Raw genomic sequence first — 21,520 nt, 5'->3', positions numbered from 1 at the left:
TGAAACTGCCCTTTACCTTCGCTGCGGAAATAGCCTCCACATACGAGGTAGGTCGTCCTAGTGGGTTATGTCAACGCTCCTCACGTCAACTGGGCCTACCCGTGAACTGTGTGCCCGGGCTGCGTCCTCCAATCCATCTCTCAGCATCACCTCACTCTCCTCAGCACCCCGGACACCCCTACACAGGCCGGTACATCCGCCCAACATCCCACCACACCGGACGTAGCTCTTTTTCCCGACCGCACTCAGATCACTTGGCAAAACCCCATCTCCTAAGTGATCCTCCTGCTTACTTTTCATCTAAGCATGCGCCCCCATAAAACTACAGTACACCACATCAACTGGGACTCATTCCGTAAAATTCCCACTTCACACACAACTTCTTCCTTTTCGTACCCTCACTGCGTTTCATCTCTCCATACGGTCCGAGACACCGCAACCAAAACGGAGCGCACATCGGCCCCTGCCCCGTCACTTTACCTCCATTTCATCCGTATATGGAAACGCCATAAACGGCTCCTTAGGTGGCTTAGTCAGCAACCTCGCAACCCCCACTTCAAAACCCTTCTCGACTCCCTCCACGCAAAGATCACCCAACACTGTGCGGCACTTTACACCTTTCATTGGAACCGAGTGGGCGATCAGATTAGTGGCACACTTGACCAAAAGCCAACCTGTCCTCCGCTCCTTACTTGGTCCTCAACCCTTTCCCACCCTTGCACTCGATAAGTTATCACTCTCCAAGACCCTGATCAACTAACCCAAATTTTCGCCTACCTATAAATCCCACCACCTCTTCCCACCCAGTACTTGTCATATATCGATCCACCCACCGTGACCTAGAACGCCCTGTCACCCTTTTTGAACTAGACCTTGCTCTAGACCGGAGTTTAAAATCCTCAGCCCCAAGAGAAGACTGGGTCTTTTATTCCCACTTGCGTGACCTCCCCGAACCCGCTAAACAAGACCTCCTATACCACATCAATAAACATTGGTGGAGGGCACACTTCCAATTTAGTGGAAGACCTCCGCCATTGTTCTGATCCGCAAACCTGGCAGGCCATCCCAGCAAACCAAAAACCTCTCAGAGGTTTTTGGTTTGCTGGGATCTAACCTCCACAACTTTCGTCCTATCTCCTTGGCGTCTTCTGTCGAAAAGACGAAGGAAAAGATGGTCCTGGACCGATTTCAAGAGCATTTAGACGCCATTGCCTTTCTGCCTCATACTCAAATTGCCTTCCATCCCACGTCTCCACCCAAGACCTTTTCGTAATCCCCGAATACTGTTTTGTCTGCCCGCCCCCTTCCCTCTTGCCGTTGGTCACCGTTGATGTGCGTAAGGCGTTTCATAGCATCAGCCACGATCATATGCTCGATTGCTTCCAACAAACGACATGCGGCCATAGCACCTACACCTATTTCAATTTTCTGCCGGGCCTCACAGCCCAATTCTGCTATGATGCCCTTACCCCTCCTATTCCGCTCACTCGTGGAATACCCAAGGCGCAGTGCTCTCGCCAACCCTATTCAATCTCGTCATGGCCCCGTTAGCTCATAAATTACAGGAGATCCCCCACCTCCACAGCATCATGCATGCCGATGACCTCACCCTCTGGTGCACCCAAGGGTCGCCCAGAGAGGTGATGTATACTCTGCAGCAGGGCTAGGCACCATCTCCTCGTTCCGCTCCCAAGCTGGCTTCCAACCTGCCCCTGAAAAATCTGCATTCTTTCTCTTTTCTCGTACTCCCTTCAGCGTTCGATTCAGTACACTATTTTCTCTTTCCATCAACAACCAGCCCACACCCCGGGTAACATCTTGCAGGGTACTGGGTATGCAACTCCACGCAAAAAACACCTTCACCATCACCCAGCCCATCAACACCTGCCACTACGTTGCACAACTGGTCCGATGAGTCGTAAGACGGCACGCCGGCCTGCATGAAAAAGAAGCTAGTCAATTGGTGCATGCCCTCGCTCAACAGAATTCCTTGCTGTATTCCGTATTATATGTCCGTACAACAACAGCGCACCAAGCTCATATCTGCACTCAATAGCCTGTACACGGCGACCCTGCAGCTCCCATGTCTACACATCAAACCAACACTTATACCACACTGGTCTCTTCCTCCCTCTCCCATCCCTTAACCTCCACTGAAATCGCCAACTTCAAGGGCGCTGGATCCTGGCACAAGCTGGAGTCCCACACATACACCTTCTAAACTTTGCGTCCCAGTGTCTCCCCTTCCCTTCAACCTTTGTATCGCCCTCATTAAGAGGGGCGGCGACAAGCTCAGGCTCACCACCACTCTCCTTCCTTCTCCACACATATTGTGGCGTACACAGATGCGTTCCACATTCAAGAGCTCGGCTCCGCCGCGTATGCCGTATAGTATAACCCAGACTCATGCACTCCTCAAACCTACACCTATGGCCCCTACCTCAATCTTCCGAGTACTGTCACCCTCGAGCTCATCCTTACAGTACACGCCATTCAGACATTCTCACAACTACCTTGAGCTCAAGTGTTAATTATTTTGTCAGCTTCGGTAGCTGAGCATTAAGTGTTCAGTCAGCTTTGGTAGCTGAGAATGAAGCGTCTGTTTCTATTACGTGTATCTATTTCTGTATTGTTGTTCAAGTGTTATCATAAATTCCAGTTCATCTGTTTCTCCGTGCATGTTCCGTCCGCAATTGTCTGCAAGACTGTCTGCTACCCGTCTTACGCTAAATCAACATGCACCTCGAAGTAGCTACTTGGAGAAGAAGTACCTGTTCTTTAGTTAACCCTCTTAAATAGACATGGCCGTGATGCGGCAGTTCTTGTGCGTAATTTGGTTTTTGGCAGTAAGAAGAAGCTGTACCCTACGGGCGGCGGTGTAACGTCGGTCACGCGGGTCTCCGTAGCCTTGCTGAAGGTAATCGACATTTTCGGCGCCTTACCTCATTGCCAAGGTAGCAGACACTACTTGCATAGCGCATGCATTGAACTGCCTGCACCAGACACTCAAACACAAGGAGACACTTAATTGCAGGAATGCGCAGCTGTATAATGTAAGCACAGGCACGGGGCGTTGACATACACAGCGGAGGAGGCCTGTGCGGAAGTCCGTATCCTATCGAGGATGGCGGATTTTGTCCATTGGCGGAGAAAGATGGTGGCCGTCGAAGACGTCTGGAGGGAACGGCCGCGGAGTGTTGCGGGATTAGGGACAGCAGCTGCCGGGCCCCGTGGCTCACATAGGGGTGGTGTGAGTCATAGTAGTGGTGGTGGTGGTCTGCGGCACGCTGGGCCTGTGCCTCCTGCTGAGGCTGCGGTCGTTCTTGTAGCGGTTGTACGAGCGCTTCAGCAGGCTCTGGATCTGCAACAGCGGTGAGCGGAGTGCCCTTGTACCGCGTGCATATGTGAACCGAACACGTGCACCATCGTGTGTGTACTCACCTCGCTGTTGAGGTAGCAGAATATGAGGGAGACAAAGAAGCCCTGCGAGAAAGAGGACGGGACACAGATGAGGGGAACAAAGAACGTCACTTGCTTGAACATGCGGGGTTTTGCTTGAAATTAAGAGGGTTCGCGTTCACTAAATATTTCGTATACTTGAAGGTATTGAGCAGAGAAGGGAAGAAAAATGAGGGGCTCGTTAAGACATACATAAGAGGGACAGTCTAATGACATTTATCGGCTATTTTTTTTCGGCAATCGAAAACTTGTTTATATAAACGAATACTCGAGAGTGTGGTTCAGAAACTGCAGAACAATTTAAAACATAATTTTTTGATATGGGAATGTCGCTTCCCGGGGTAGTCGGCGTCCGCAAATCGTGACGTTATGATAGACAGATAATTAATAGTGTCTCCTTTGTATTGGGATAGTGACAAGTGTCACCTAGCCATTAATTCCTAGCCTGCTCAGTATCTTCGGATTAACTGCCAACTTTTTTCCCATTTCTAAACTACTCTCTTGACCTTTCCCACCAATCCTCTAGTCGTCTCTTACTTGTTTTTAAGTTTTGAAAATTTAGCATGTCCTGGCTATTGCGAAACTCTAGTGCTTCGAGGATTCCTGCGGCGGCATCATGCACTGAGGGTTGGAGGGTCTTACACTGGATAAGAATATGTTCTATCGTTCCACTGTCTTGCATGCAACAAGAGCAAGCGTCATGCGTGGTGTAAATTTTCTCCCCGTAACACTTCGCCCTCAAACACACAGCCGTGGCCTCGGAAAATAAACCATTCCCTTTGGAATTGTCAAAAAAGTTTTTCCTTTTAATCTTAGACTTAGCCGTCCTATAGAGCTCCAACGTCGGATTATCCAGCATTTTCTTTTGCCAGCGAGTGTTTTCCGAGGATCGTTTCTGTTTCAAGCTTGCCTTACTATCAGTTTCTTGCCCTTGACACATATTATTAGCAGGCCATCTGGTTCTTCGCCTCCACGTATTATCGATAGTGCATCGGTATAAGCACCTGAAAAGTTTTGCCACCCATCGCTACTCATTCATATACGTCAACCTTTCTTCAAACTGCACCTTACTTTTCTGCCTCACGCGCTTCGAATGTTGACCACCCGAACACGACAGCTGACCGCCGCCTAGGCGGCGGGCAATAGCAGTAATGAGCCTCGCAGTTACCGAGACGCATTGGTTTCATTGAAACTATAGTTCAGAGCACCAAGTGGTTTTTAACATACTATCAATAAAATAAGGCTGGTGATATCTGTCTTAGATACCTGAAACCGTCTTTTTTTTTTGCCGGTAGCGTTTCCAATGGCAACACCTGTCAGCATAGTGTCAGTCTGCCTTTTCATAACATTTTAAAATATGATGAGACAGCAAGATTAAACTGTGCGAAGAACGGTGACTAGATGCAAGCGAAAAAAAAAATTAAAGCGCTTGAAGTTTGTTCCAGCAAAAGTAACCCTCTGCATTACACTCGGTCCTAAGGAAGAAATGGCCACAAGTGGGCTTTACCGCACGGGGAGGATTTAAGTTGTTTGGTGGCGGAGCGAATCACCGACCCGTCAAATCAGCGGTTTGGTCCAAGACCCTTTTTCCCAAGCATTTCACCCCTAGGAAAGCCGAGCACCAGGCTGGGCCGGTGGGTTACAGGCAGCACTGAGTATCAAACCCCGTACCTTCCTCCTGCAAGGCGGATACTCAAACCACCAGGCCACTGTAGTCGAATACAACTCAAGAACGAAGCGGCAGATGCCCCCCGAAGGAGGTCCTCCAACCAATGGCGTCGACCGATTCTCATGACGCCGTGGCTAATCTTCTTGGACCCGCTAGCGTGACATCGCAGGGTGCGGTGACAGATGAAAGGGGATAACCGCGGCGTCATGAGAATCGGTCGACGACATTGGTTGGAGGACCTCCTTCGGGGGGCATCTGCCGCTTCGTTCTTGAGCTGCATCCGACTGCAGTATATCCACTCCAGGCGACGTAGCCCTACTGCATGGATAGCCGCGAAGTTTCAATACAGCCGTCGGCTCTGGCCTTGCTTTGCCTATTTAAAATATAAATTCCTGCCAAAATCGTGAGTTCTGCCCTCAAGATTGTCATCACAGGGAAATATCTAAAAGGGTATGCCAATATTTTTATTTTGGTCTCCGGCACTAGGCTGTCCCTTTTAAGCACGAAACTGAGTTGGTGGTTATGTTTTTTCCGAGTCCAAGCAGATTAGTGGCGAGGAAAGGGTATTTGTTCGGCTGTGACTTATAGCTCAGAACTGACTCAGAAGTTTACGACGTATTCACGCCAGTGGTTGCGATTTAGCTGTTTACAGGACGTCTTTCCAAAATCGACGCAGCGATCACAAATGACACTTTATTATTTTTTTTCAGCAGCAATTCTTTGTGTTTGGTTTACGTCTACACAAAGAGTAAAGTCCTAAGCAAGAGGCGCTTGGGCAGTCTGTAAACGCATAGTATTTAAATACGTTTACTTCTTAAAAGCATTGGTTTGCAGTAATTTTTATTCTCCTGCTTTCCGGCGTAGCATCGTTAAATACCTGTAAGCCAACGATGCCCCATTCGGCGTAGAGTTTCTTGAGGTACGCGCTGCATGAAGATGGGCTCACAAATGTGGTCAACACGAAGTGGACACCAAAAACAGGAATCAGTATCACGACAGCGCGTAGTATCTTCCTGAAAAGGGAACAGCAGGCGATGAGAAGAAACACAATACAATCACCTACTGAAGGCACGCATTAGACGGCAACGACCCGACGTCCGCTCATGAGCGCCTCCTTCACCGTGGCCTTCACTACAAGCTATGTGCTATGAAAGCCGTTTAAAAAGTTCAAGATGCACTCCACAGTCAAGTCTTCCTCGTATACGCGTACATTTGAAACGACGATGCAATTTTCCGGTTAAGCGGGCACAAAGTTTGCAGTGGAAGCGATTGCTTCCATTAGCGTCAGCAGCACTTAGCAAGGTTACAGAGTGAGTACGAGAGCCAGCAGTACCATTTAATACCAAATGTGAGTCTGCAGTGTCGGTTGTTCTTGCCGACGGTAATATGTCTTAGAAGCATAGAACTTAAAAAAAAAAGAACAGTTGGCAACAATGAGCCGTAGTTTGCGGCGTCCTGTATTACTCCGCTGACCAGTCATAACAGTGAACGAAATCAGCTTTTAATGTTTGACTATATCAAGCAAGCCAGCGGCATCAAAATTCTTGAGCTTATAATTTAGTCTTGCGATTAGCTCTTTGTGTAACAAGAAAAGCTTTAACAACGAGCTACTTTTTTTTCGCGGAGGGATTCTGTGCGGGGATCCTGAACTTGGGCGGAGTTTCACCGCGGCTTAGGTTGTATTCGACTGTAAGTAGTAGTTGTTGTTGTTGGCCTCGCGTCATGATGCACACAGATCTTCGTTTTCCTCCAAGACCAAGCTAGTACGTTTGCCCATAGCGTAAACATTGCTGCGGTGTGTAGCGGACGCGCTTTGTTTTAGACAAAAAAGGAGTCTACTTTAGCGCCATCGCACAAGCTATGGTACCTAGCACAAGCTGTCGTGCTGCTCGTGGACAGCCGCTCTGTAGTGCGTAGCCTTCAGCATACTTTTCTCACCCATACACCCCACTGCCAAGTGTGCGGCTCCGTATACCCACGCTTGCCCACGAACACTGCAACTGCCCAAGAGCCATCCGGCAACTTCGCTCACTTTCCCGCAACATCCCATGTCGAAGGCCTGGGCTGCCTATATATGCAAAACGACCTCTTCCTGGGGCAGCTGCTCACCGTCTTGCGGGAGGCCCCCTTGCCATCAAAAACATGGATACGGACATGAGTTGTTTAAATAAATGTTATTCTTTCTCTCTCTCAAAGGTAAGTTGCCTTTTTTGTGTGGCTTGTGCATGCTTCATTTTACTCACAGGTTACAGGATTGGATTAATACGTCAAGGGGGGGGGGGGGGGGGGAGGGGAGTATAGAAACTGCAGGTAACTACATGGTGTATAGCATCATGTTAGTGTCATAGTATTCATCGTTAAACTTTTGTTAGTATACCAGAGTCCTTACGGAACAGAAAACGGACTACTTGGCGATCGCCTGGTTCGTCCTGTCTCGGCTTCATTCAGGCTTCATGCGCAGGGGAAGGGCGACTGTCCCCAGCCCTCCCACTCTGCGGGAAAAGCACATTGGCCCCAATCTTTTCGTCGGAAGAAGTCTGAGAAATGGAATCGCCTCCTTCAGAAATCCCCCCCCCCCCCCCCCCCCCCCAGTCATGCCTCAGTATTTAACCTTTGAAGCAGCCTTTTTTTTTTTTCAGGCTCATTGATCGAAACATCTACTCAACAAATGTGGCTGGACGCACAGACCATACCGAATGCAGATGCCGCTTACTGTTTTCTACAACAAACTTGATCGGTTCGCACAGAAGCAAGGCTGTACAGTGTCGGCTGTGCCTTGCAGCTACTTGCACGTTTGCTAAAGGAAACACGGCTGACTTTCGGAATGGTCGAGCCTGCTACGTTGAACGACAGGTCTTCCCCAAAAATTTAGGGCGTAGAGACTTCTCAAGGTAATTTTTTGTCACCTGCGCAGTGTTACTTCAAGATTGCAACAGAACAAAAGACGTGCAAAGATACGAGAGGAGATACACAAGTTTTATCGAGGATATCGGCAGCTTCAGCCAGTGGAGGCATAGCTGCATGCCGCTTTGCCTATACTCCGAGTGCCCCTGAGCTGCCGTGTCCTGGCTTATCTTGTTACTTCATGTTACTGCCAAGCTATCTGCTTTTGAATTGTCCACAACACTGCCTTGCATTTCATTAGTATCGGGTGTGGAAAGATGCCGCGGAAAGATGTTTATATGTCATGGCCAAAAAGCTGTTATTGGTTCCTTGGACGCGCTTAAAGGTAAGTTGTACATCTCGGTATATGTTTTGTCCAGCGGCTCTTTGACTCACTGCTGGATTATACTGACAAGCAGCAGGTCCTTGCCTTACGCAACATAAATGCCGCCGTGCAAATAGTCTGACGGGGTCAGCTAATAGTCGCTTCTCCATGAATGAAAAAGAAAAAAATTCATTACACCTTACTGATTTTTATCGCTGTTTATTTTTTAGAGAGGCAGAATAATGGAAACCTAAATGAATGCTCAGTTTTTATTTAATTCAAGGGGAACAGTAAATCACGTTCGCGCAATACTGCAAGAATTTCGGCCAGACGCAGGGCTCTGTACTGTACCTGAAATTTTCAGTGTCGTTGACGTTTCGCTGCCGCAGCTTGGTTACCAAAATGTAGATGACGTGGATCATGAAAAAAATATTAACCTGCGCAAAAAATGAAAGAAGTGGATGGGAAATAACGAGAAGGAAAACGCATGCAGAGAAATCTGCGGTTAGTACCGAGAGATCACTCAGGTCAACCGGGTACTTCGAGAACGATATGCTGACAGTGAGAGAAAGCAAATAATAGTTGCTGGGTAATGCTTCTTACTTTTTGCGAAAAGTGTTAGGCGCGAAATGCCTTTTTCGTAAAGCTCGATAAGCGTTCTGCGCTGCAGAAACGCAGTACCTATCACGCGGAGCGCTCATTGAAACCATCGACACCAGAAGGTCAGAATAGCATAGAATCCATGGACGCAGAGTTGATGCATATGATGGTCATTCCGTGTGCCAAATGAAATGTTAGGATAAGAAATTACCAATACAGGTCAGATGCTGCGCGCTCCCTTCCTGTCTTCCGTGACTTTGTGTTGGAAGTAGTGAATGTTACGACTCAGTGCCCAATCGATTAACTGAACATGTTAGAGCTCGAAAGTGTCCGAAACTCCTTTCTGTCGCTTACCTGAAATGCCATAGAATAGGTGGGGCGTCTTACAATTTCCCCTCACGGAGCAACAAGAGCGGAGCCATATAAAATATTTATCTAGCTTTTGCTGTTTCCCTCTTCTCGGAATTCTATGCTCTGTTACCCCTTAACTTGCTACTCCGAGGGCGACCTCCCGCCTACAAAAGTCGGGTACAGCCGCGCCGTTGTCCGTGGCCATAGCCTGCCGTCGCCGCTACCTTGAGCGGCTACTTCACTACTTCGCGCTCCGTTTTCAAAAATAAACCGAATTGTTCGCGCGCCTGCAAAAAGAAAAGCAAAAATGGAAACCAAAGGCTATACGCGATATTACCCAAGTAGTATTCTCCTCAAGCACATGGCGACGCGTTGAGCTTCGCATTGGGTTCGCAGTGCGAGTAAAACTTACAGCGAGGCAAGCCAGGATGGGGCCGGTAAATGTGTAATCGTAGACTACGATGTTTCTCCAGCACCTGTAGCGGAGGAAGCATACAAATGGTGTTTAGTGCAGTTAATTCGAGTGCACTGAGAATGCGCAAGGGGCTGATTTGTTCCTCGAACACAAAAGACTTTGAAGAGTAGAAAAATGGTTGCTAGAAGCCAGCCGACTAGAAAAGTGAGAATTAACCACCAGGAGGCATGCATGCAGACACGCAAGGCGAAAATAATGCGACTCGAGAAATTTAAAGCTAAAGAAATTTCGAACAAGGTTCAGACGCGCCTAGGTCTACAAAACTTCCGTTGCTTATAAAAGGCAGAAATAGAGACGGCGCTTGGCGACTCGTGTAAAAACTCGGTGGACTACTGCGCGTGGCGTAGAAATATTTTGTACATTCTGACGCCATTTGTACATTACCAATTCAGGCTGAACCTACTCAGATTAAAGTACTCAAACGGAGTTTACTTTTACGAGAAGACTGAATGAAATACATGAGATTACTTAGCTGCTTGATTACTCTACCCCAGTATACGGGCCTCTAGAATTTCGCCTCCAAAGAAATTCGATCCCGGCCGCGGCGGTCGAATTTCTTTGGAGGCGAAATTCTAGAGGTCCGTGTACTGTGCGATTTCAGTGCACGTTAAAGAACCCCAGGTGGTCGAAATTTCCGGAGCCCTTCACTACGGCGTCCCTCATAGCCTGAATCGGTTTGGTTTATTGGGGTTTAACGTCCCGAAGCAACTCAGGCTATGAGTGACGCCGTAGTGAAGGGCTCCGGAAATTTCGACTACCTGGGGTTCTTTAACGTGCACTGACATCGCACAGCACACGGGCCTCTAGAATTTCGCCTTCATCTAAATTCGGCCGCCGCGGCCGGGATCGAACCCGCGTCTTTCGGGTCAGCAGCCGAGCGCCATAACCACTGAGCCACAGCGGCGGGGCATAGCCTGAGTCGCTTTGGGACGTTAAACCCCAATAAATAAAATTAAACCAAACCACCATTTTTATTGCAGAATAAGTAAGGCTGGAATAAAAGCGATTGCTATTGATTATGACTGTATGCTATTTTTGACTTGCTAGCACTCGGACTTACCCTGCATCCCATTACTGTTAGCCATGCCAACACGACCCTGTCAACATGACCCTTTTCCCACAATGAATACCACTGGAAACTTGCCCACTAGAATTTATTGTACGATGCACCGGGCCGCAGTAGAGCTTGAGAAATACAAATGCCGACATTTACGACACTTTCGTACCGAAGTTATTGCCACGCGCGCAAAAAGCAGTCGGTGATGTCCGAAGAATCTTGACTCCAGTTTCTGGTCGTCAGTGGATAGTTTTTTAAACTGAATTTAGAATCCATTTAAAAGCCTTGTCTTGCAGTACATTTAAGCTGTGGCAGCACGTGAACAGATTTGCAGGTAATAAAATTGGGTTCGTAAATTCTGCGTTGCAAACATCCGCTGAAAAATTACGACCATTGAGGCCTTGCAGCATGCTCTAGAGATCCGTGCTGGAGGTTATACTTTATTATTGTAGTGATCCGCCATGTTCGCCAATCGTAGTCCTTGAAAAAAATCAATGCTGATTCTTCGATGCGTCCGCCCCCCCCCCCCCCCCCATTTTTTTTAGTGCTGGCTAATCATGACCGCCATATATGAAATGCCCCTACACGCAGCAGAGGTTTCGAGGATCTCGTCCCTAGGTGTAGCACCTGCTTTTTACATCATGATAGACCACGTGAAACAGGAGTTGAGAACTGTTGTGTCCCCTTATTGCTTTTGTGTGTGTGCGCCCCCGCGACCTCCTCCTAACGACCACTCAATCCTCCTCCTAACGACCACTCGCATTCCCCTCCTAACGACAGTTCGCATCCTCCTCCTAACGACCACTCAATCCTCCTCCTAACGACCACTCGCATCCCCTCCTAACGACCGCTTGCCTTTCGTCGCACGCTGTCGCCAGATGCCCCCCCACGGTGCGCCCCCGCACCCTCCTCCTGTTCTGGGAAGCCACTCCCTCCCGTGGACGCTTGTCCGCTCCCTCCTTTCTTCGGGCGGCCAGTTCGGCTCCTGCCTCGGTCGACGCTGGTCGCACCCTCATCGGCTTTAAATAAACGAAGTCTTAAAGTACCGTGTGCGTCTTCGCTGCATTCAACACAGCGACCGGACACGACAGTGGCGACGAGAAAGTGGATTCGACCCGCGCTACGCAACGCTATTGACAAGCCATGGCTACGCGAGGGTTTCCCAATCAGATCCCAGAATTCAACGGCTCATCGTGGTCATCGTGGGTTGGACGCCTTCAGTTCTACTTTGAAGCTAACAACATCACAGACCCAGCCTTGAAGAGGGCCAACCTGCTGACGCTGTGCGGGGAGCAGACCTACGATACTGTCTGCGCCCTTATTCAGCCAAGCACACCAGCGGCAGTGTCTTACGACGACATCGTAAAAGCGCTGCAAAAGCACTACGACCCAAGGCCATCCGAGGTCTACAGCCGGGCTCGCTTCCAACGACGAGATCAACTGGGAGGAGAAACTGTGAGCGCCTACGTAGCCGCGCTCAAGAAGCTCGCTGCCGACTGCAATTTTGGAACGCTGTCGACAACAGCTACCGGGCAGGAGGGAGACGCAGCTTCTTCTGCTAACACCACCATGCTTCCCTTGGACGTGATGTTACGCGACAGATTTGTGTGCGGACTGAGTGACGAGTCACTGCAGCAGCGCCTGTTCGCTGAGAAGGACCTCACATTCAGCAAAGCTTACGACATCGCCGTTCGAGCGGAGAGCGCCGGTCACCAGCAGAGAGGGATTCGCCGGAACACCGAGCCGGTACACCAGACAAGCAACCAGGTGCGCAAGCCTTCTGTTGTTGTAAAATCGGTCAAAAAGGCACAACGCTGCTGGCGGTGTGACGACCAACACAACCCCCAGGGATGTCGATTCCAGTCAGCCACGTGTAATTTTTGCCACAAGCGAGGGCATATCGAAAGAGCATGCATTACGAAACGGAGACTTGCCAAGATAAAGTCACCTTCCCAGCCGAATCACAGCGTCAACGCCTCAGAGAATACGCCGCTATCTGATCTCCATGGAACAACATCAGCAACACCATCTGTGTTGTACGACCTGAACACCATGAATCTCGGCACGCGACCGAAGATTTTTACAGAAGTAAGCGTACATCACCAGCTGATTAAGTTCGAGGTGGACTCCGGCGCAGCCTGTACTCTGATCAGTGAGGACACGTTCCGAACTTCATGGCCATCTGACGCACCCGCCCTGCAACAAGACGACACGCACCTGCGAACGTGGTCAGGACAGAATCTGCCACTATTGGGCTCTGCCAACGTGCAGGTTAACTACAACGGCCAGACCCATACGCTACCTCTGCTTGTTGTGAAGGGCACAGGATCAAGCCTTCTAGGGAGAAATTGGTTTTCTCCACTAGGCGTGATGATATGCGGCATACACCAGACGCCGAGCCAGAACATGGTTAGTAAACATCAAAACGCCGATGCGCTAAGCCGTCTGCCACTAGACGCAACTGTTGACGAACCATTTCCACCAGGAGACGTTCTGATGTTCGAAGCACTGCCAGAACCTCCGCTTACAGCAGGCACAGTTGCAGCATCTACGCAGAAGTGCGCAGCTCTCCGGCTAGTTTACACAGCTGTTCAACAAGGCAACGTGCATAAACTCAAAGGGGACAACTTCGACGCTTACCGCAGGCGAGCTACAGAGTTGAGCACCCATCGCGGCTGCATCATATTTGGGTCCCGAGTTGTGATGCCGAGAGAACTACGCGCACAAGCTATGTCTCTCATCCACGCCGGACATCGGGGCATCGTTGCAATGAAAAAGTGTGCCAGAAGCTACATGTGGTGGCCTGGCATTGACAACGACATCGAAACAGTGGTGCGAGAATGCAAGCCTTGCCAGAGCAGCCGGAGCGCCCCGCCGAAAGCTCCTGTCCCAGAATGGGAAAAGCCAGACACACCATGGCACACACTGCACATTGATTTTGCAGGACCAATTGAGGGCTGCACTTTCCTTGTGGTCGTAGATGCCTACACAAAGTGGCTTGAGATAAGGCAAATGGGACAGACGACTTCGGCAGCAGTCATTGACAACCTCCGATCACTATTTGCAACGTTCGGCCTGCCGCGCAAGGTAGTGTCGGACAACGGAACACCGTTTGTGTCTGCGGAGATCCTCAAGTTTTATCGCGACAACGGGATCTCATCAGTTACATCGGCCCCCTACCACCCAGCGACAAACGGACAAGCCGAGCGCTACGTAGCCGAGCTAAAACGCGCCCTTGAAAGAGATCAGACAGGCTCGCTGCAGCGCCGCCTTGCGCGCTTTCTCTTCAAGCAGCACACGACGGTTCAGAGCACAACAGGCGAGACCCCCTCGAAAATGATGTTCGAGCGTGAAATGCGAACCCAGCTCACAGCCATCCTCCCCGAGCCAAAGGCAGAGACGTTCCGGGAAGAAAAAGCAATTCCGCGCTGCGGCACGCTTAATGAGGGGCAGCGCGTCCTCGCCCGACAGTTTCTGAAAAAGCCACGCTGGGAGGAAGCTACAATTGTCAGACGCATAGGCCTGCGCTCTTGGCTCGTCAACATACATGGCACAGTAGCACGCCGACATCTCAACCAGCTGCGTAGATTTACGACGCCGTCTGAGAGCTGTCCGCCAGCGGAGAGAACACGTGCACCATCTTCCCACATAGCCTGGCACCGCTTCCCGGAAGAAGAGACTTCGCCCAGGACAGACCCAGGAGACACAGCGAACAACAGCCAGCCTACAAGTGTTTCTCCCCCGAGCGCACAAAGCCAGCGCGCCTCCACGCGTGAGCGCCGACCCCCTGCACGATACCAGGCAACTTTCTAAGGGGGAAGGAAGTGTTGTGTCCCCTTATTGCTTTTGTGTGTGTGCGCCCCCGCGACCTCCTCCTAACGACCACTCAATCCTCCTCCTAACGACCACTCGCATTCCCCTCCTAACGACAGTTCGCATCCTCCTCCTAACGACCACTCAATCCTCCTCCTAACGACCACTCGCATCCCCTCCTAACGACCGCTTGCCTTTCGTCGCACGCTGTCGCCAGATGCCCCCCCACGGTGCGCCCCCGCACCCTCCTCCTGTTCTGGGAAGCCACTCCCTCCCGTGGACGCTTGTCCGCTCCCTCCTTTCTTCGGGCGGCCAGTTCGGCTCCTGCCTCGGTCGACGCTGGTCGCACCCTCATCGGCTTTAAATAAACGAAGTCTTAAAGTACCGTGTGCGTCTTCGCTGCATTCAACACAGCGACCGGACACGACAAGAACATTGGCAGAAAAGCAATGCTTTGCGCGCATGTGTGTAAAAACTGATCCCAACGCACTTGTGCCGCGCATTTGGACTACTGTATTCTTGGTTTCCTGTCGCATTTGCTGGTGCAACCGCATGCCTGCTTATAAACAGGCAAGGCGTCCTGCCATACTTGTCTATGGTCGAACAAGAGGCGACCGCTCACCTGTCATCGGACTGCGTGGCGCGAAGTGAGCTGTAAATGGTGACAAGGACGGCTGGCAGCCCTGCAGGAAAAGGTAAAAAAAAAATGGCTGTGGTTTAGCTCTGGTTAAACCTGGAGGACTGCGAAAGCAACATCTGCGCGTAGCCATATATTGTTGCATGTGCTACAGTGTCGCCGTTTCGCGTGCTCTTGCACTACCATACTGCGCATGCGCGAGGAGCAAGTGACGTCACTGCGCTCAGCTGGCATGCTTCGCCGCACGCGCTCGCCTTCCTTTCCTTAAAATGAACGGAGTGTAAAACGTTGACAACGCCAACGCCAGTGAACACAATGAACGGTGATGGCCTATGGCTTCAGCGTTTCTGGCACCACCTTGTCAATGCCTGCAGCTCATATCTCTCTCTCTCTCTCTCATCACCCCACGTACCTATAAGCCCGATTCAGGCGTCCACTGACCCAGGGAGCCATTATGCGCACTTCCGTTTCTTAAAATGACCGGACTGTACAACGTGGTCAACGCCAGTGAACACAACGAACGTCGACGGCCTATGGCTTCAGCGCCGCGTTTCTGGCATAACGTTGTCAATGCCAACGCATGCAGCGCATTCCTGTCACTACCGCCACTTAGCTTAAAGCATGGTTGAGGTGCCCACTGTTCCAAGAGGGCAGTTATGCGCCTTCCATCTGGTTCAGGTGTTCGCCGAGATGTGGACACCCCGCCCTCACCTCACGTTATGTATATCCTCGCATAGCAGAGCTAAGCCAGTGCCAGTTTTATATGCACCACAAACCACGCAGATGGCGATGAGCAATCGCTACTGCGCATCAGAGAGGGAGAGAGAGAGACTGTCGGCGAGGCGATGGAGAGCGCGCGGCCCGGGCGCGCCAGCTGTACGCTGTGTGACGTCACCCGCTCCTCGCCCATGCGCAGCTTGGCCTTTCCAGAGCTCCGCGAAATGGCTCGGCGACTAGTGCAGTGTTGCTTTCGCAAAAAAAAAAAAAAAATATGCGCCTCCCCCGTAACCGAGAGTAGGGTATGCATGAAATGCAGAAAGATGCAGAAGCGTACGCGGACACGACGAGACGCAGGCCTGACAAGAATGTATACGCAGCGCGTTCGAAACTGTCTAACGTGCGCAGAGGCGAAAGCGCTTTCCGCACCACTTTGCCTATGTGACACTGGTGACGTCATCACTGGATTACGTCACACATAATTGATGACGAAGTAATGACAAATTACTAATTAGTGACTAATTACTGATTAATGATTGAACACTAATTAACTGCTAATTAATTATGCTTAAGCTTCGCCTTTAGCAGTGGAACGCGACAGCGTGTTGTAGCGCTGCCAGGCAGTCCACGGAACGCCACCACCCGTTCGGCGCGATGCCTTGCCCTTCGAACGCGACGCTTTTTGAGGAAAGGAAATACACAGTAATTCTCTGTCATCTCGGTGGACACCCGAACCGCACCGTACAGGAAGGGAGGAACGCCACCACCCATTCGGCGCGATGCCTTGCCATTTGAACGCAACGCTTTTTGAGGAAAGGAAATGGAGCAGTAATTCTCTGTCATCTCGGTGGACACCCGAACCGCACTGTACAGGAAGGGAGGAACGCCACCACTCGTCCGGCGCGAAGCTACCGGCGCTTGTATGCCGGTCCTGTAGAAGGGTTTAGAGAGTCTCGTTAAATCTCGTTAAATCACGTACGGTGCCCGGATGTTCTCGTTTCAGTGCCCGGATGAGTGGAATTCAGTGCCCTGCCTTTGTAGCCGAAAGACATAAGCTGCGATGTGCTCTGGACCGCCTGGACCCTCGCCCTTTCACAGAGGCCAAGATCCTCGGTCCGTGGCCACAACAGTCAACTGCCATCAAGGCTTACAAGGCACTCTTTCGCTTTTTGAGAGCGACTGCCTTAATTGACAGACTGTGATTATTTCCCTTTACTTCTCTCTCTCCTCTTTAATTCCCCTCATTCCCTTCCCCTGTGCAGGGTAGCCAACCGGAATCCTTTCTGGTTAACATCCCTGCCTTTCCCTCTCTCTCTCTCTCTCTCTCTCGGCGTGACGTCACCCCACTGCCGACAACGGGAGCTAAACGCATTTCACGCTTAAAATGTTGGTAGAGGTGGGACGAGTATGCAACGAATTGTGCTGCACGCTCGACTACTTCGCCTCAGCTTGTAAGGTCCGACTCTTATAGGCAGGAAAATGGGGTAACACCTGCTCCATTTACGGTCCGCTCGCGTGGCATTATCACTGTGGTCACATGATGGCCCGAATTGGGATAGGGCTTTGCACTAGAACGGATAAAGCTCCTGGCCAAACCAGGGATCTAACATATTTCTTCGGCCAGGGCAGTCACGAGCCTTGAAATTGACGGGCCGGGTTCGTGAGGTTAAGCCACGACGGTGGCTGCACCAAGCCGAAAAATTCAGCCCCTGCAGTGGTCTTACGCACACGTCCGTGCGCCATTCGCAGAAGTAAGCATGCATGCCGCTCACCCCAGCCGAAAACGTAGCAGAACTTGAGATTCATTTGTTTGGAGAAGGCCAGGGCTACGAGGCGGTGCAGGTAGCAGCCTTCGCAGAGCATCCAGGTGTACTGGCTCACCATGAAGTAGCGGTTGAGCACTGACAGCAGCTTGCACCACCACTGCGTTAAGGCGCAGAGAAGAACGCGTAAAAGCGGGTGCCGCGGTTTAGTTTACTGGAGTGCATGCCGATTATTACTCCTTCAGTCGCAGCATGCAAACGCACGCAGACTGCTCACGCTTACAGAAGTTGCATGTACTTAAAATGTGAAATTAGCAAGTTATTCAAGTCATGTCGCATGGAACCGTTTTCTCACAGGCACATGTACCATTAACGACTCCATCCGCGATTCCTCTGTACGTTCCGGAAGAAGCCTGCGGGCCAATTTCGACAGATTTTGCACCTACTAGGGTTGACTGAAAAGTTCTAAGCCCAACATAAAATCTTTTATGTTGAGCTGAAACTTGGCATATACGTGTATTAACTCTTTAATGACGTGTACTCAGTACCATAAGTATAACACTTTTTTGTTTTCTATAGGTCTTTGTAAAGAAGCAGGTGACAAATTTCAACAATGGAGAAAATTGCACACATAGCTTTGGTCATCTACATATATATAAAAAAAGGATTACTTCCCGTGGAGATCCATGAGGACATGGTGGCAACATAGGTAGTGGACTCTCCTTCATATGCAACGGTTAAAAAATGGGCTGCCGGTTTCAAACGTGGTAATGAGGGGCTTGAAGACGAACCTCGTTCTGGTCGACGATCCACAGCAACCTCCCAAGAATTTTTTATAAAATTTTTGATATTGTTATGAATGAGAGGCGCATCAAACCAGAAAAAATAGCAGGCGCATCGATGATATTCCAATAAAGAGTTCATGATGTTATTCATAATATTTGATGCTCCAACAAGTTGTCATCACGTTGGGTCCCAAGGCTGTTGACCTCTGATAAAAAACGCCAACGAGAGCAAATGTCAAAACTAAATTTGGATACGTTTAAAGCGAGTCCTGATTGTTTATAGCAAGATTTATTATTGTGGATGAAACGTGGACTCACCACATGCAACCAGAATGTAAACAACACTCCGTGAAGGCAAACCATGAAGGCGACACCCAAGAAGGCAAAGATGGTCAAATCCGTTGGCAAAATGATGGCCTCAGTATTCTAGGATTCTAAATTTGTGCTACTGTCAGATTATCTTAGAGAGGGTCAAACAGGTGCTCGACAATACTATGCGTCCTTGTCTATTCGTGTTGTTTTCCTTCTTTTTATTATGCATTCTGACCAACAAGTCCAAATCAAGACTCAGTACTATGCGGCCCTTCTGGAAAAACTGATGAATGTCATAAAGCAATAAAGGAAAGGAATGCTGGGAAAAGGACTGCTGTTGCATGCTGGCAATGCACCCGCTCTTTCATCACCTGTCGCCATGGCAAAAGTGTATCATTGTGTGTTTCGTCTTGTTCAGCAGCCCCCATACTCGCCGGTTCTGCTCCCCTTGAATAATTATCTTCTCCCCAAACTGGAAAAAAGTACCTTGAAGATACCAGATTTACCGCAGCTGATGACGTCATTAATGCTGCGGAGGACTATTTGGATGTGCAGGAAGAAACCTTCCATCTGGAGAGATTTTTAAGCTTACAGATAAGATTAAATAAGTGCCTGGAGGTTAATGGGGATTATTCACGAAAATAGGCAGTAAATTGTATCCTACCTCCTTTATTTATTAGTTTGGCTTAGAACTTTTCAGTCGACTCTCGTACATAGTAGACACGATCCAGCCTGGACGCAAGCTGTATCGCTGAAAAGCGCACGATCCTAGAAGCCGAGTGTTATTGATTTTGTATCGTTTGGAAGTTTGGCCATAAACGAACGAGGCGTGGTAATTGTACGTTGATGGCACAAGGTTTAGACTGAAAAGTCGGTACGTTCCAGACACGCATGCTGCGTAACACAGTCGAAGACGACTGCAATTTTGTCTTCTCTTTTATTTTGGGGAACTCAAGGCGACAGGGTGAACAAGAGAAGAAACAAAAAACGAAGATAGCAACGCTGACGCTGCACTTGCTGCATTATGCACACCGTAACTTCTGAATGGCCTTTCGTACCATCCTGGCTTCTCAAGATCTAATCAATGTATAGCTCTAATATTTAAACTAATCACGCCGTCTCCGATTAGGCCTCTTGCGTCATACCTGCCTCTTTTCCATGCATATAGCTCAAACGCTGGTGTGCAGAGTTTATGAGCGGCGGCTCATCCCAGCACTTCTGCGGAGTCTACTTTTTAGTGCTCGACAAAACGATCTTAATAAAAAGTTCGCACTTGTCGCAAGCACATAAACACACCGTATTCAAGTGAGTAAGGTTCTTGGTGTACTTGGTCGGCTTGACGTCATCCAGTGTGAAGACTGAATGGTCGATGATGTACATCACTCCACACATCATGACCGCAAAGCAGAGATGCTTGTGGATTGTTATCCGGGGTACCTGCAAGGACCTAAAACATTTTTTTTTTCTTTTAAACGAAATCGGTTTGACGACAGGAAAGTGGTGAATATTTTTAAAGGAACTCTGAAACGGAGCGGCAAAACACTTATTCATGACAGTGTTGGAGGAAGACCACATTATACCTTTTCGTCTAATTGGTTATGTCAGAGGCTACTGAAGTATTACTATGTTTTCCATCGTCATCTCGTAAACAAATGGCAGACAAAAAAAAAGTGCCTACATGCTATCTGCACTGTAAATTTTGGTGGTGCGACAGCATTTTTTTAAAACATGCTGCATATCATGATTCCGCTCTGGGTGGGATGATAGTGTTAATGGCATCCGGACTCTACATTATGCATAAGAGTGAATTAATTTTTACGTTACGAAAGCAAGACGGTGAGCTATGACGCATGTGTTATTGGAGAGCCCCCGATAAGTCTTGTCCACCTTGGGTTCTCTCACATGCACCATAATTACAGTACACCATAAATTCAGTACCGACCGACTTTCAGCACTGTGATCTGCGTCCCCGGTAAAACTCGGCTGTAGAAGACACTAGCGCTGCGGGCTGTTCGAGCAGCAATACTTTCAGGTCCCTGGAGGGGGAGGGGGGGGGGGGGTGTTATTAAGAAAGGAAATGTACTCTGGGTGGACACCTGAAATGCGCCATGATGAAATAGATGCAGGAGGTAACAATGGCGAGGGAGAGAGAGAAATAAGTGCACCGAAGAAGTGCATCGACGCTTTGTTCGCGTTCGAACTGCGTTCGCCGAAGGGCCAAGGACTTTAGCAGGCTGCGAGGTCGTCCGAAACTCTGGTTGGCCCGCGAGGGGCTCAGCGGTGTTTACGGAGCTTCTCTCAAGCGTACACCCCTAAAGAAAGCCGGGCGCCAGACCGGGGGACGCTTGTACCCATTTTTACCGGTGGGTGTCTGGCGGTTGTTTTGAACCAACCACTTCCCGCAGCCGAGACGGGTGCCCAAACCACGGCTGCGGTACTGTCATTAATATTCCACAGCAGGCACTCGCGGACAGAAGATATACTCCAACCAGCGGAGGGGGTGTGAGCAAGCAGGCAATACCACTTCCGCTTCTTCGACTTCTAAAGCATGCGTCATTGCTCGCTCCTCTGTAGCATCGCCTCGATGCGTCCCGCTTCCGCCAGAAGGAAGAGCTGAAAGGGCGCATGTGGTGTGGACACGAGTATCACAGCACAGAAAAGGGCGGCATCCAGC

The 21,520-nt window shown here is 49.7% G+C and overlaps 1 protein-coding gene across 6 annotated transcripts in view; it reads right to left on the bottom strand.

Annotated features, from left to right (window-relative positions):
* Nucleotides 1-3,028: 3,028 nt before the first annotated feature.
* LOC149351470 (calcitonin gene-related peptide type 1 receptor-like) overlaps nt 3,029-21,520 on the bottom strand; it is a 62,102-nt gene continuing 43,610 nt past the window's right edge. For 5 of the 6 annotated variants that reach the window (XM_089580780.1, XM_089580781.1, XM_089580779.1 and 2 more), the window contains 8 exons: nt 20,143-20,293; nt 17,759-17,909; nt 15,255-15,315; nt 9,700-9,763; nt 8,688-8,773; nt 6,006-6,141; nt 3,442-3,483; nt 3,029-3,361 (listed from right to left, as the gene is read on the bottom strand). In XM_089580780.1, coding sequence (XP_089436906.1) covers nt 3,236-3,361; nt 3,442-3,483; nt 6,006-6,141; nt 8,688-8,773; nt 9,700-9,763; nt 15,255-15,315; nt 17,759-17,909; nt 20,143-20,293 — 817 coding nt within the window. In that variant the 3' untranslated portion in view covers nt 3,029-3,235. The remainder of the gene's footprint in view (nt 3,362-3,441; nt 3,484-6,005; nt 6,142-8,687; nt 8,774-9,699; nt 9,764-15,254; nt 15,316-17,758; nt 17,910-20,142; nt 20,294-21,520) is intronic. The other variant, XM_089580784.1, reaches the window with a different exon arrangement.

The sequence above is a fragment of the Amblyomma mixtum genome, chromosome 3 (assembly GCF_055824585.1).
Source record: "Amblyomma mixtum isolate Tamu chromosome 3, ASM5582458v1, whole genome shotgun sequence".
Classification (NCBI taxonomy): Eukaryota; Metazoa; Arthropoda; class Arachnida; order Ixodida; family Ixodidae; genus Amblyomma; species Amblyomma mixtum.
The sequence above is the reverse complement of the archived record's forward strand: the minus strand, read 5'-3'. Positions and strand labels throughout refer to the sequence as shown.